This window comes from Diabrotica virgifera, chromosome 1 (assembly GCF_917563875.1).
Source record: "Diabrotica virgifera virgifera chromosome 1, PGI_DIABVI_V3a".
NCBI classification, from domain to species: Eukaryota; Metazoa; Arthropoda; class Insecta; order Coleoptera; family Chrysomelidae; genus Diabrotica; species Diabrotica virgifera.
The window spans coordinates 153,063,724-153,079,157 of NC_065443.1; the positions used below are offsets into that span (position 1 = coordinate 153,063,724).

Below are 15,434 nucleotides of genomic sequence, written 5' to 3' on the forward strand. Positions count from 1 at the left end.
TGACATTTTGATTATTTAAACAATGTTCCGGACCTTTTTGAGTGGGAGGATAACTCAAATATTATTATATGAGTTATTTTCAAGCAATTTCTGCAAAAAAATGAGTCAGCTCTCAACATCCAAATGTACTAATATTTTTACAGATGCGCCCTGGTCTAAAAACCTCTTTTTTAAAAGTGGTGGACATTGTATGGTGCTTCTCAGCACTATTTCTTTTTAACGCATTAAGTTAGAAGTGACAGATAAAAGGTATGTCGGTGATTATACTCATTTATAACATTCATTCTAGTTGTTGATAGATGGCGCAATAATAAAAAAATGATTATAATATGTACAATTTATTTACAATTTATAGATACGACTATACACATCAAAGAACATACCTTTTTATAAATGCAATAAACACAAATATTATACACAAATATTATATCGTATTGTAATAAATCATTTTTGCCCGATTATAGCGTCATCTATCAACAACTACAATAAATGTTATAAATGTGTATAATCACAGATGTACTTTTTTTGTCACTTGTGACGCACTGAAAAAAGCCTCTGAGAAGCACCATAACTCAAAAACTACTTGACCGCTCCGCCTCAAATTTTGCATATATTTTCTTTATATATTTCGTGAGGTAACGCTGTCGAGAAATTTTTTGTTTTATGCTTATTTTGTGTAACAATAATAAATATGTTGATTTTCACCCTTTTTTTACAAGAAATTTCGATATTTTGACTTCTGAATGATGCCAGAACCTCAAATATTGTTAAACCTAAAAAACTCAACAGTGCCAACTAGAGAAACTCATAAGCTAATAAAATATATTTGAATTTTTTGTTTCACATGATCTAATGACGAGTTCTGATGTCCACCGCCAAATACGTTTTTTAGGTGTCTGTAAAAATTTGCCACCGTTTATTTTTTTAAACACTCTTTGAATTGTACTGAATACAGTTTTTATCTTAAAAATAAAATAATTCTAACACAATTTAACAAAAAATCATCACAGAGTTCGATACGAGTACCTGAGCGAGTAACATCGTTTTTACTGTTCTCCTAAATTACCGTGTTTATAAATAGTTTTTAAACTTGTTTTACGTTTTAAACTTGTTCCGGACAATAACAAAGTGCAGTGTATATCAGTGTAGTGTGTATATTTTCTTCCACCACTATGGTGCATAATAAGTTGCATAATAAGGTGCAACCTCCTGACTCTCAATAATTATGTCAAACCAAACTTAAGAAGCTGTCTTTGACTACGAGGATAGCTCAAAACCAACAATGTCAACAAATTAAACTGTAAAGAACACCAACTCAGCCACTAACAATAACTTATTGTATACCGCCGCATTAAAAGCCGTCCCTAGGCCAGCGTTTCCGAGAAAAAGTCAGGCCGTAGTTTTTCATTCCGAGAACAGTTGTTTAAAACTACCTATATGACTACGTTCACGCAATTGGTAATATCATTGGAGCCAAGAATATTTGCTTCGCATCCAGTATATCTAATATAAGGGTATATATTTACCCATTCTCACCCATTAATTCAAATCAACACATTCTCTCTCAACATTCGAAGGCTTATATATCTCCAACCAAAAGAATTTTAATTTCAAATATTTCACCTTTTATTCCTCATGAAGTTGCTGAAAACGCTATAAAAAGTCTTGATTTACATCTGGCACCCCCCATATCGTTTCTCAAAGCAGGTATTCCTTGAGATGAATACAGTCACGTATTAAGTTTCAGGCGCTAAGTTTATATAAATTCCCCATCTGAAAACTACGAAATACAGACATCATTAATTATTTCATATGATGGCAATGAACATAGAATATTCCTTTCTACGGGTAGAATGGAATGTTTTATCTGCAAGCAAACAGGACATGTTGCAAATAACTGCAACAATCCCCCATCTTCCAGTATTCCTACGCAGTCAGAGACCCAAGCCCCAACTTCTAACATTGAACCTAGCACGAACAAATATGAAACCGACCAGTCATCTCAAATTAAAGCAACAGTCCAAAAAAGACCTCCTTCATCTTCCTAGTGCGGCAGATTGGTGCAAATATTATAAGAATTGTGCATTTAATGATAGAATCACATAATTTGGACCACATATACTAAACATATAAAGGTTCTAATTTAGATACGAGGCCATCTCAGATCTTGCCTTCTACAAAAATGGCGGGCATTCAAAATGGCGACGATACATATGCGACTAATAGCACGATAACTTTTAAACGAAAAGTCCGACATCAACCAAATTTGGTATAAGGTAGTGTCGCCAAATAAGGCCAGTGTCTTAATTAGGCCAATTGCAAATATTTTCTTAAATATAGATATTATATATTAGAGGTCACCGTAAATGTCTTTCTCAGTCAAAATCGTCTAAGCCATTCAGTCGGTAGTATCACATAGCAGCGCCAAGTAGACTAGACACGTGTTTGTTACGGTGCGGAAGTTCGTTTATAAATTTTAGGTAAGTTATAAAATTACTAAAATGGTACTTAATGAATATAAGCCAATTATTTTTTCTTTGTAAAGCGATAGTAAATTCAGTGCCGGTGCTAGGGTATAAGGCGCCCGCCTGCAATACTAGCTAAGGCGCCCTTCGGTTTAATTAGGTGTTTACCTATATTTAGATATTTTATCTTCTGGCAATGGTACAAAATGTAATTAGGATGTAAATATCTTATTTAATTCTTATTATCTAAAAAAATTATTTTCCGGATTAAAATTTTTAATTTTAAATTTGGATTTTAAATTTTAAAATCCAAAAGACCTTACCTTATGGGTTATTTTTTTGATGTATAAGATCGAGCTCCTGAATAGGAAGAATCGGTTTACCAAAAGTTGTGTTTTTCCTGATTTTTATGTAAAAATATGTTGTTTTTTTTTTCAAATCTTTCACCCTGTATACATATATAAATTTTTCAAAACCGTAATACCGGCATTGAAAAGAGCGTAAAAATATTTTTTAGGAAATATATTGAACTTTTTAGTTAATTACCATGTAATAAATGCATAACTTATCTTCACATGTACCTATGTGCGGCAGATTCGTGCAAATATTATAAAAATTATCGTGCTTTTAATGGTAGAAGCATATAATTTGGACCACATATACTACACATACAAACCTTCAAATTTAGATACGAGGCCATCTCAGATTTTGCCTTTTACAAAAAGGCGGGCATTCAAAATGGCGACTATACATATGTGATTAATAGCACGATAACTTTTGAACGAAAAGGCCGACTTCAACCAAATTTGGGATATAGGTTCTTTTTTTATGTATAAGATCGAGCTCTTGATCCGGAAGAGTCGGTTTACCAGAAGTTGTGTTTTTCCTGATTTTTTTGTAAAAATATGTTGTTTATTTTTTCAATTCTTTCACCCTGTATATATTAACTTTTCAAAAAGGTAATACCGGTGTTAAAAAGAGCGTAAAAATAGTTTTTAGGAAATGTTTTGAACTCTTTAGTTATATTAATTACCACTTAATAAAAATGCGTAACGTATCTTCACATGTAGGTACCTATGTGGGGCAGATTCGTGCAAATTATAATATAAGAATAATTGTGCATTTAATGGTAGAAGCATATAATTTGGACCACACATACTGCAGATACAAGGATTCAAATTTAGATATGAGTCCATCTCAGATTTTGTCTTTTACAAAAATGGCGGGCATTCAAAATGAATCTGTCGCCTATGGGTACATGTGAACATACGTTATGCATTTATGAAATGGTAATTAGTAATTAACATAACTAAAAAATGTATAGTCGCCATTTTGAATGCCCGACATTTTTGTAAAAGAATCAAAAACTGAGATGGCCTCATATCTAGATTTGAACCTTTATATGTGTAGTATATGTGGTCCAAATTATATGTTTCTACCATTAAATTCACAATAATTCTTATAATATTTGCACGAATCTGCCGCACATAGGTACATGTGAAGATACGTTATGCATTTATTAAATGGTAATTAACAGGACTAAAAAGTTCAAAATATTTCCTAAAATATATTTTTACGCTCTTTTCAATGGCGATATTAACTTTTTGAAAAATTAATACATACAGGGTGAAAGGATTGAAAAAAAAAACAACATATTTTTACATCAAAACCAGGAAAAACACAACTTCTGGTAAACTGATTCTTCCGGTTTAATATCTCGGTCTTCTACATCAAAAAAGGAACCTACATACCAAATTTTAATGAAATCTGACATCTCGTTCAAAAGTTATCGTGCTATTAGTCACATAATATGTATAGTCGCCATTTTGAATGCCCGCCATTTTTGTAAAAGGCAAAATCTGAGATGGCCTCGTATCTAAATTTGAACCTTTATATGTGTAGTATATGTGGTCCAAACTATATACTTCTATCATTAAATGCACAATTGTTTCACATATCGGCTGCACTATACATCATTCCTACAGAGACAGAGAGCCAAGCCCCACCCTCGAACATTAAACCTAGCACGAGCATAAATGAAAGCGACCAGTCATCTCAAATTCCAGCAACAGGCCTAAAAAGACCTCCTTCGGACTCACCTAATGACGAATCTAGTCTTCCTACATCTCCGTTAGCCGAAACCTCTGAAACCCCCAATGAATTAAAAAGTAATAAGAAATCCTAGAAGAAGACGCGAAAACGGATGATACTATTATCACCGATATTACTAGACTTGACATAACCTACACCTAACCTTTTCCTACATCTCCGTTAGCCGAAACCTGAAATCCCAATGAATTAAAAAGTAATAAGAAATACTAGAAGAAGAGGCGAAAAACGGATGATACTATTATCACCGATATTACTAGACTTGACATAACTGAATACCTACTACAACAAAAATCCACAAAATATTCTCTCTCTAAACGAACTTTTTGCGTTTTTAGAAAATAGTAAAGGTAGTAATGACCCCTACCATGAATCCCTAGAGTTTACAAACGACATCAACACACTTCTTACCAACTTACATTCTATGTATACACATCTTTCTGAAAGAACAATAAAAAACAGACTTACACGATTAATAAAAAAAATCAAACAACAATGCAATGATAAATCTGCAGAAAATAACGATACATCAACAATACCATGTCTTTTACAAACAGATCCTAGATCCTAGTGACGATGAGTCATTCTCCGATAGTTCTCTTACCTCTTACCTCCCAACAGTCACAAAAATAAATAATATCTTTCGCTTTATTTTATCCTTCACTCTAATCCATTGGAACTGCGATGGATTTTATCCAAGCTTAGAACACTTTCAACATCTCACCTCTGAGTTCTCTTCCGAGTTTTCTGTCTCCAAGAAACAAAGTTCACCCATTCTCATACACCTTTTCTAAAAAACTACATTGGCTACCATTTTATTAGAACTTCGCACCCACGAGCAAGTGGCGGGACATCAATATTCGTTTCCTCTGATGTATACCATCAACAATTCCATCTAGACACCGATCTCGAAGCTACAGCAATAACCGCTTGGTGTCCACAAAAAATCGTAATATGCAACTTATACATCCCTCAAAATTACAAACTATCTCCAACTGAAATCACAAATTTAATTAATCAGCTTCCAACTCCATTTATTCTAGTTGGTGACTTTAACTCCCATAGTCCTATGTGGGGGTCCAAATACACACCTGAGCGTGGCAAACTAATTGAAAAGGTGATAAATGATTTAAATATAAATGTTCTAAATACAGGCAGAAGCACATATTTTCATGTCCAGTCTGGCAGCACATCATCTATTGATCTAAGTATTTGTGACCCTGGTTCTGCTCCTCTCCTCTCCTCTCCTGGTACACATTGGACGACCTATACAATAGTAACCACTACCCAATCATCATCTCTAATAATACTTCTCAACCCATTCAAACTAAGATTAAATGGAAAATTTCAAAAGCGAACTGGAATATTTTTAGAGAAACTGTTAGGGGAAAAACCGATCAGATCTTGTTTGAATATGATGTAAACAAAAACGTAGATGTTTTTACTAATTGTTTACTCTCTTCAGCTGAACAATGCATTGGCACATACAATACAAATTTCACAAGAGAAAGAGCTGTTCCATGGTGGAATAATATATGCCAAACTGCTGTAAGAGAATGTAAAAAAGCTTTAAATAAATATCGACGAACACGCATGAAACAGATCTTACACATTTCAAAAAAATGAGAGCCTTATTGAAACGTACCCTCAAGGAAAGCAAGAAGGATTCGTGGAAAAAATACGTTAGCTCTATTAACTAACACAAACCCCTCTCAAGTGTGGAATAAAATCAGACAAATGAAAGGACACAACACATCATATAAAATTCCTGCACTCATCCAAGAAAATAAAGTTATTACTGATGAGCAGGAAATTTCAGAAATAATTGCTGAATATTTTAGCAACAAAACAATAGGTAAAAATATATCCTTAGAACAACAACCTTCCACAAAAACTTACGCAACAAATTCCAGTTATACAGGGTGTCCCGAAAAGATTGGTCATAAATTATACCACAGACTCTGGGGTCAAAAATAAGTTGATTGAACCTCACTTAGCTACATACAATAGTGCACACAAAAAAAGTTACAGCCCTTTGAAGTTACAAAATGAAAATCGATTTTTTTTCATATATCGAAAACTCTTAGAGATTTTTTATTGAAAATAGACATGTGGCATTCTTATGGCCGCAACATATTATAAAAAAATTAAAGTGAAATTTGTGCACCCGATAAAAATTTTAGGGGGTTTTGTTCCTTTAAACCCCCCAAACTTTTGTGTACGTTCCAATTAAATTATTATTGTGGCACCATTAGTTACACACAACGTTTTTAATACTTTTTTGCCTCTTAGTATTTTTTCGATAAGCCAGTTTTTATCGAGATGCGGCTTCTTTTTTAATATATTTACATAAAATTTTTATATGGGTTTTGTTCCTTTAAACCCCCCAAATGTTTGTGTACGTTCCAATTAAACTGTTATTGTGGTGCCATTAGTTAAACACAGTATTTTTAAAACTTTTTTGCCTCTTAGTCTTTTTTTGACCAGTCACCTTTTGTCGAGATGTGGCTTCTTTTGCAAAATATACCTAAAAATGTAAATTATAATTAAATTTTCAGATTATTAACAGGTCTCTATAATCGTACTTAACCATATACAAATATATGGTGGATTCGATAAAGATTCAAAATATGTCGATAAACACTGGCTTATCGAAAGAGTACTGAGAGGCAAAAACGTTTTAAAAACATTGTGTTTAACTAATGGTGCCATAATAATAATTTAATTCGAACGTACACAAAAGTTTGGGGGGGTTTAAAGGAACAAAACCCCCATACAATTTTTATGGGGTGCACAAATTTCACTTTAACTTTTTTTTAAGATGTTGCTGCCATAAGAATGCCACATGTCCATTTTCAATAAAAAATCTCTAAGAGTTTTCGATATATGAAAAAAAATCGATTTTCATTTTGTAACTTCAAAGGGCTGTAACTTTTTTTGTGTGCACTATTAATTGTATATAGGTAAGTAAGGTTCAATCAACCTATTTTTGACCCCAGAATCTGTGGTATAATTTATGACCAATCTTTTCGGGACACCCTGTATAGAGTGTATAAATCTTCCATTTTCTTTGTCAGAACTCGAATTTGCCATTTCCACTTTAAAGAATTCGGCAGCAGGACCCGATATGATCCCCTCAATTTTCCTTAAAAATCTACATCCAAGTACACAATCGAAACTACTTGAGATATATAACATTATGTATGGACAAGCCAAGAATTTCCTTCTCTTTGGCAACAATCGCTTGTTATTCCAACCAAGAAATCTGATGCACTGTATACTGTTCGACAGGGAAGTGGGCAGCGTGAATGTGTAAATATACCCTATTCCACGAGCATACGCCTGTTTTGGATTACTTCGACAACGAATATTTTACTGTGCAAAATAAGAAAAACGAAAGTAAATTGCAAAGTACATTGTTGTTTATTGGAATAATTATTAGTGCCATTTACTTTCGTACTTCTTATGTTGAACAGTAAAATATTCGTTGTCGAAGTAATCCAAAACAGGCGTATGTTCGTCGGATGGCCCATAGCTCACTCGCGCTTTTACTCGTCATGCTACTGCCACTGCACCTACATACCCAAAGAGTCGGTTCTAGTGGCGGAAGTCAAAGGCGGCCTTGCCGCCGGCAAAGCGGCCAGTGAGTAAGGGAGCAAGAACATGTTGTTGTCACATTCACACATTCCGTTCTTGTGATTCGTTCGGTAATGAGTTGTGGGGATATTGGCGAGGAACTGATGTGAACACCTCACTCGCGTTGATATCGTATTTCGGGCAATATTTCCGTCAACGGCAGCAGCAGTGGTAAATAATAGCTGAGTATAAATCCGGCATATCACAGTAAACTCTTTCAGACCAATCTTTTTGACATGCACACTGTGCAAACATACTAGTTGAGTGCCAGCTATACACGAACATCCGAAGACAACATAAACTGGATGAAGACCAAACCGCCACTATCTTAGTGATAATAGTAACTTTAATAATGTGATAATGTTTCTCAAAGACTCGGTTATACTACACCATATAAATGTTGTTTTTTATCATTTTGCTGATATTGTAATTTCTTAATTTAAATTCTTAATTTTCTTAATTCTTGTAATTTAAACATATTGTAAACCTTACTTTTGTAACCGTGCAAATGTTGCTGAGACAAGTTAATTAAAAAAATCACAAAAATGTGCTTGAAATGTTGATTTCAAACCATACCCACCCCTTAAATTGATTTTGCGCGCGTAACTGATATTCAAAATCGCCGGTTGCTTCAAGCGTTGTTTCTGAGAGAACGGTTTATTCTGCACAAAGAGTGCTAATAAAAAATTTTGCTCAAAATTAATTCAGCTACATTTTTTGCTTGAAACATTTTTTCTACGGCGTGCAGATTCTTGGTAAATCGATGTTTGCCGTTTCGTTCCTACGAGGAAGGGCGTAGGGGAAACTCTGGGGAAGAAGTGACAAACATTTTTGCATCTTTTTTGGGTTTCCAAATTTGACATTCTAAGCAAAATTAAGGTTTTTCCTATAATTTTTAGAAGTGCAGTGGCATTTTCGTCTCTGACGACTGGAATAGGTAGTTAAAGATAAAAAAACATTAAAAATGCTTACTCTTCAAATTTTTCAGAATCGTTGCATACATTTAAAATATTTTGTAAAATCAATAAAAAATCCTTGTCTGTTTTCATCCTAGACACCGTTTTTTCTACCAGTTCCAAATCCGTCATCTTGGGTTCATATTCCTTTTTTTGTGGTACCATCGGCTCAAAATCAATAGTACTATCTGTATCTGTAGTATCTGTACTATCTGTGGAGTATGTATTGCGGTTTTGTAGAAACATCTGGTCTCGAAACATATGTTGCAAAAAATCATATTGTAAAAATGGATTATTCATTTTCGTTATATTGAAAAACGTTTTTTTGGCTGTTTAAATTCGTTCTTTACCTCTACAAAAAAAAAAACACCAAATTAAGAGAAAACAAAAACAAAAGAGATATTGGCAAGATATAAAATTAAGTACGAACAACCCCCCTTCAGAACCATTCAGTTGTACAGTGCTCTTCAGATAAAACTATCTACAGTCGGAAAAATGAAAGAATACCCATGAACGAACATATAAAACACGCTGTATTTTTCTTTCACCGTGTCACAAAGAAAATTGTCCAGTGCAAGTACATGTAACAATAATTATTACATGTACTTGCGCTGGCCAATTTTTTGTGTGACACGGTGACAGGACAATACAGCGTGTTTTATATGTTCGTTCATGGGTATTCTTTCATTTTTCCTACTGTACCTTAAATAACTTTTGAACCACCAATTTTTAGGAAAAGCGCAAAAACATGTCAAATAATATGTGAAGAGGAGACATTATGTCATACTTAAGCTTGCTGGGAAAGGCACCCTCTCGCAGGGTTGCAAAAACATGTTTTTTTAATTTTATACAAAACACACGCTTTTTTTGTTTTAAACAAATAAAACTTGTTTAAAACACATGTTTTTTTTTGTTTTTAAATTTTATATTTTAAACAAATTAGAACTTAGAAAACTTAGAAGAAATATTGTTTAAACCATATTTTCTTAAACATAATATTAATTGAAAGTGTTTGATCTATTATTCTACTAAATAATAGATAAGAAAACCAATTGCAAAATTAGGAGCTATTGAAGGGGAACCATGGACTATTTACTATTTATAAATCCGCATTACAAGTTTTCTATTGCAATAACGTCTATTTACAGTAATTTATTTATTTATTACGGGATGTCCCCATTTTTACAAATAACAAAAATAAAGTATCCTAACCATAACACAAATACTAAACTAAGTATTAAATAATTAATAAATATTGTTAAACAAATGATTATAATTTAAGTAAATTAAATTTTCTGAAAATATTATTAAAATGAAAATCTCTGACAATTAAAATCAAATGAAATGAAGACTCCAAGGTAAAGGTCACTCATCTTCGATTCCTTACATACTCAGTCAGGCAGTGCTTAAATCTTACAGATCTTGTATCCACCAGATCATAAGATTGACTAAAGTCATTTCCCAGTGTCTGAATCCTGTTAATTGGAGAGAATTTGCCTAGTTGGTGTGATAATGTTTTATAGAAATTACGGGCATGTCTCTAAGAATTCTAGTGCTACTAGTTGATAAGACTTAATAAATCAGAACAGTCGGTGGTCAAGTAGTTTATAGAGAAAAATTAAATCACATGTAAATATTATGTTTAGGATGTAAAAGAAGAAGACCAACGACAGACAGATGTCAGAGACGTAACGATTTGGATCTACAGACCGAGCCTGGTCTCGTAAATTCCACGGCTTCGCGCAATCGTACTTGAGACACTGTCAGGTGTTTGGATTCTGTTTGAAAATTTGCGTAACTGATATTCTGTGTTGTGAATTTTTAAAACTTTTAAGTGTGGTTTTTGACCGTTGTGAGAAATTATTTATTTAGTTCTGTGTTTATAATTTAAACTCTTGTTTTATTTCAGGGTTGTTTCGTTTTAAACATTTTGTTTTAAACAACTGTTTCAAACATGTTTTAAACATGTGTATATGTTTAAAACACTTAAATTAAACAAGCGTTTTTTTTTTTCATTGTCTTCATGTAAAAATTAATAAAATACGGTTAGTCTAATGCTGGCCACTCACTTACGGATATCGAAGAGGCCATGGCATGCAGGCCAGGACTGAAGGCCGTTATTTGAGTAGTTAAGTTAATGAACTGCTGTTGAGACGCCACACACATGCAGTTTTGTGATCGAGCGTGCCAACGCCTTTACGAAAACTGCGTGTATGTGGTGATTTTGGCTTCAATTAACCGCCTGTCAGTCGCCCGGCCTCTTCGATATCCGTAAGTGAGTGGCCAGCATAAGAGCTAGTGAACCCTTCGACTGACGGTCGTCCTGTAAGGCTAGACATTTTTGTAGTGATAATTCATAGCACACCAAGGCTAAAAACCATGACCTGGCAGGCTTCAGCGGTGCACGTGTATCTACCAGGTGAATCGAAAAGTGCAAATTTAGGGGGTAAAATAAACTTTCTCCTGTAAGGTTTAAATTTACGTATGTGTTTGAGTAAGTCATTTAAAAGAAATGCGTACAATGACAGGCGATTCTGAAGAGCATAAGACCTTGCCAGGCGAGGGGAAAGATTAGGAGTTTTTCCTAAATTTATTTTTTTTTGCATCGAACAAATTTTTTTAAATTTTTTGAATCATTCCAAACAGAAAATGTCTTTAGTGATTTTAAATCGGATATTTATCTAAAAATTTCAAAGTTGCCAAGGTAGGTAGATATTCTTTAAACATTGATTGATGAAATCCCAAAGAGTTTTTTGCAATACAATATCGGAAACCCCTTTGTTTTTTAATTGCTAATCAAGCGGACGCGACACTGTAGTATAAGTGGGGACGTTTGAGTTGGCATAAATTCATTATCTCGAGAATGGGCAAATTTCAAGAGCAATCCTCAGACAGGTCGATTTTTATTTTTAAATTAGGACTTTTTGGCATATATATAATACTAGTGACGTCATCCATCTGAGCGTGATGACGTAATCGATGATTTTTTTAAATGAGAGTAGGGGTTGTGTGATAGCTCATTTGAAAGGTTATTTAATTCTCTATTCAATAATATAAACATTAACATAATTATTTATACAGGGTGTACAAAAATTTTTTTTTATTAAATTAACTTTGAATAAATTTGACAAATAGAAGAAACATTTTTTTTGTACACCCTGTATAAATAATTATGTTAATGTTTATATTACTGAATAGAGAATTAAATAACCTTTCAAATGAGCTATCACACAACCCCTACTCTTATTTAAAAAAAGCATCGATTACGTCATCACGCCCAGATGGATGACGTCACTTTTCAAAAATAAAAATCGACCTGTCTGAGGATTTCTCTTGAAATTTGTCCATTCTCGAGATAATGAATTTATGCAAGCTCAAACGTCCTCACTTATACTACAGTGTAGCGCCCGCTTGATTAGCAATTAAAAAAACAAAGGGGTTTTCGATATTTTATTGCAAAAAACTCTTCGTGATTTCATCAATCAATGTTTAAGAAATATCTACGTACCTTTCGAATATTGAAATTTTTAGATAAATGTCCGATTTAGGGTTAAAAATGGCCGATTTCGCAATTTTCAATCGCTTATACAGCAAAAACTATTAACTTAAGAGAAAAATCACTAAGGACCTTTTCTGTTTGGAATGATTCAAAAAACCTAAAAAAAATTTGTTCGATGCAAAAAGAATAATTTTAGGAAAAACCCCTAATCTTTCCCCTCGCCTGGCAAGGTCTTATGCTCTTCAGAATCGCCTGTCATTGTACACATTTCTTCTAAATGACTTACTCAAACACATACTTAAATTTAAACCTTACAGGAGAAAGTTTATTTTACCCCCTAAATTTGCACTTTTCGATTCACCTGGTAGATACACGTGCACCGCTGAGGCCTGCCAGGTCATGGTTTTTAGCCTTGGTGTGCTATGAATTATCACTAGACAAATTTCTAGCCTTACAGGACGACCGTTAGTCGGAAGGTTCACTAGCTCTTAGACTAGGTATACTTACAGATAAACTGAGTTATAATTGAAATACGACTGTACTACGCACAATACGGTCACAATCGGAACGATGTTATGTTATTTAAGAACAGTTGAGACTAAGACCATTGTTTAAAAAATAATTTTTTAAATAGTCTTTTAGTCTTTTTTAAACAATGCTAAGACAGTTTGAAATAAATAAAGGAATAACAGGTGCCTGTTGTTTCCGATAATCCGAGACAATGAAGGTTGTTCTGCCGCCGTGTGCCATGAGTCATTTTTACTATCGTATAATTCAAATTACACAAATACCCATTATCTCTCAAATATTATATTACATACATTTTTATTGTTGAAATGTTTGTCTGATGAAAATCGGTCCGGGTTAGCCGGACTTCCGGGTTTATGGGGGGCCGACTTATCGGGGTTCCACTGTACATGCAAAACAGTGTATATTTCAAAAATCTGACGATTTGAGCGGGGCGTAAGGAAATGGGTGAGTGCCAAAGTTTCACAAGAAAAAAGCGAATATTTCGCGAAATGAATGACAGATCGAAAAACTAAAAAATACGTACTCAATATTTTTCAAAAATCTATAGAATGATACCAAACACGACTTCCCATGGAGAAAGGTGGGGGGTAAATTTAATATTTTAAATACGAATCCCGCGATATTTCGCGAAATGAACATCAGATCGAAAAACTGACAAATACACTTATTCAATATTTTTGAAAAATCTATCGAATATTACTAAATACGACTCCCCCACGGACGTGGGTGGGGAGTTACTTTAAAATCTTAAATGGGAGTCCCCATTTTTTATTGCAGATTTGGATTCCTTCCGTAAAAATAAGTAACTTTTATTCGAGACATTTTTTCGAATTATGGATAGATGGCGCTATTCTAAAGAAACTATTGTTGGAAATGGAAAATTAAATTAAAAATGGAAAGTCCCACTAAAATAGAAAACTTTACTTAACTTTTTTGGTTTTAGGACCTACTGTTCACAACCCAATTGGTCCCCAAAGCGCTCTAGTGACTGCACATTTAGCATACTTTGCTCCCGTACCATAACTTGCAATGCGAATTTATAAATAGTAAGTCTGGGGTTCCCCCAGGCGATAGTTCCTAATTACAATTCGTTTTCTTATCAACTATTATGTTAAAGAAAAGTTAAAATCAAAATTATTATTATATGTTTAAGAAATATGATTTAAACTTTAAATCATATTTCTTAAACATAATATTAATAATTTTGATTTAAACTTTTCTTCAACGTAATAGTTGATAAGAAAACCAATTGCAATTAGGAACTATCGCCTGGGGGAACCCCAGACTTACTATTTATAAATTCGCATTGCAAGTTATGGTACGGGAGCAAAGTATGCTAAATGTGCAGTCACTAGAGCGCTTTGGGGACCAATTGGGTTGTGAAGAGTAGGTCCTAAAACCAAAAAAGTTAAGTAAAGTTTTCTATTTTAGTGGAGACTTTCCATTTTTAATTTAATTTTCCATTTCCAACAATAGTTTCTTTAGATTATAGAGCCATCTATCCATAATTCGAAAAAATGTCTCGAATAAACGTTACTTATTTTTACGTAAGGAATCCAAATCGGCAATAAAAAATGGGAACTCCCATTTAAGATTTTAAAGTAACTCCCCACCCACCTCCGTGGGGGGTCGTATTTAGTATCATTCGCGGGATTCGTATACAGATCGTAAACAAATATCGCGGGATTCGTATTTAAAATATTAAATTTACCCCCCACCCCTCTCCGTGGGAAGTCGTGTTTGGTATCATTCTATAGATTTTGGAAAAATATTGAGTACGTATTTTTTAGTTTTTCGATCTGTCAATCATTTCGCGAAATATTCGCTTTTTTCTTGTGAAACTTTGGGACTCACCCATTTCCTTACGCCCCGCTCAAATCGTCAGATTTTTGAAATACAGGGTGCGCCAAACCTCTGGTTTTCTTTGATTACGGCTAAACTATGAGATATACAAAAAAATGTTTATAACAAAACTAATGTGTATCAAAGAGGTCTATATTCTAAAATTATTTTTGATTATACAGGGTGAGTCAGAACGACGGTATGAACTAAAGTTGTATTTTTTTAAATGGAACACCCTGTATATTAAATCATTTTTGAATATATTATTTAAAAATATGAAAATTTTGTATAAGGTCTTATAGGCCTAAAGTTAATAATTTTTGAAATATTTCCATTTTTATTGAAAAAAATGGTAATATTTATAGGGTTGTGGATTATGTTTCCAAAGAAATAAAA

The 15,434-nt window shown here is 33.5% G+C and overlaps 1 protein-coding gene across 1 annotated transcript in view; it reads right to left on the minus strand.

Moving 5' to 3' along the window:
* Positions 1-15,434, minus strand: part of LOC114327785 (ephrin type-A receptor 2) — an 82,145-nt gene that overhangs the window by 56,994 nt on the left and 9,717 nt on the right. The window contains exon 2 of the mRNA XM_028276495.2: positions 9,183-9,518. Coding sequence (XP_028132296.2) covers positions 9,183-9,466 — 284 coding nt within the window. The 5' untranslated portion in view covers positions 9,467-9,518. The remainder of the gene's footprint in view (positions 1-9,182; positions 9,519-15,434) is intronic.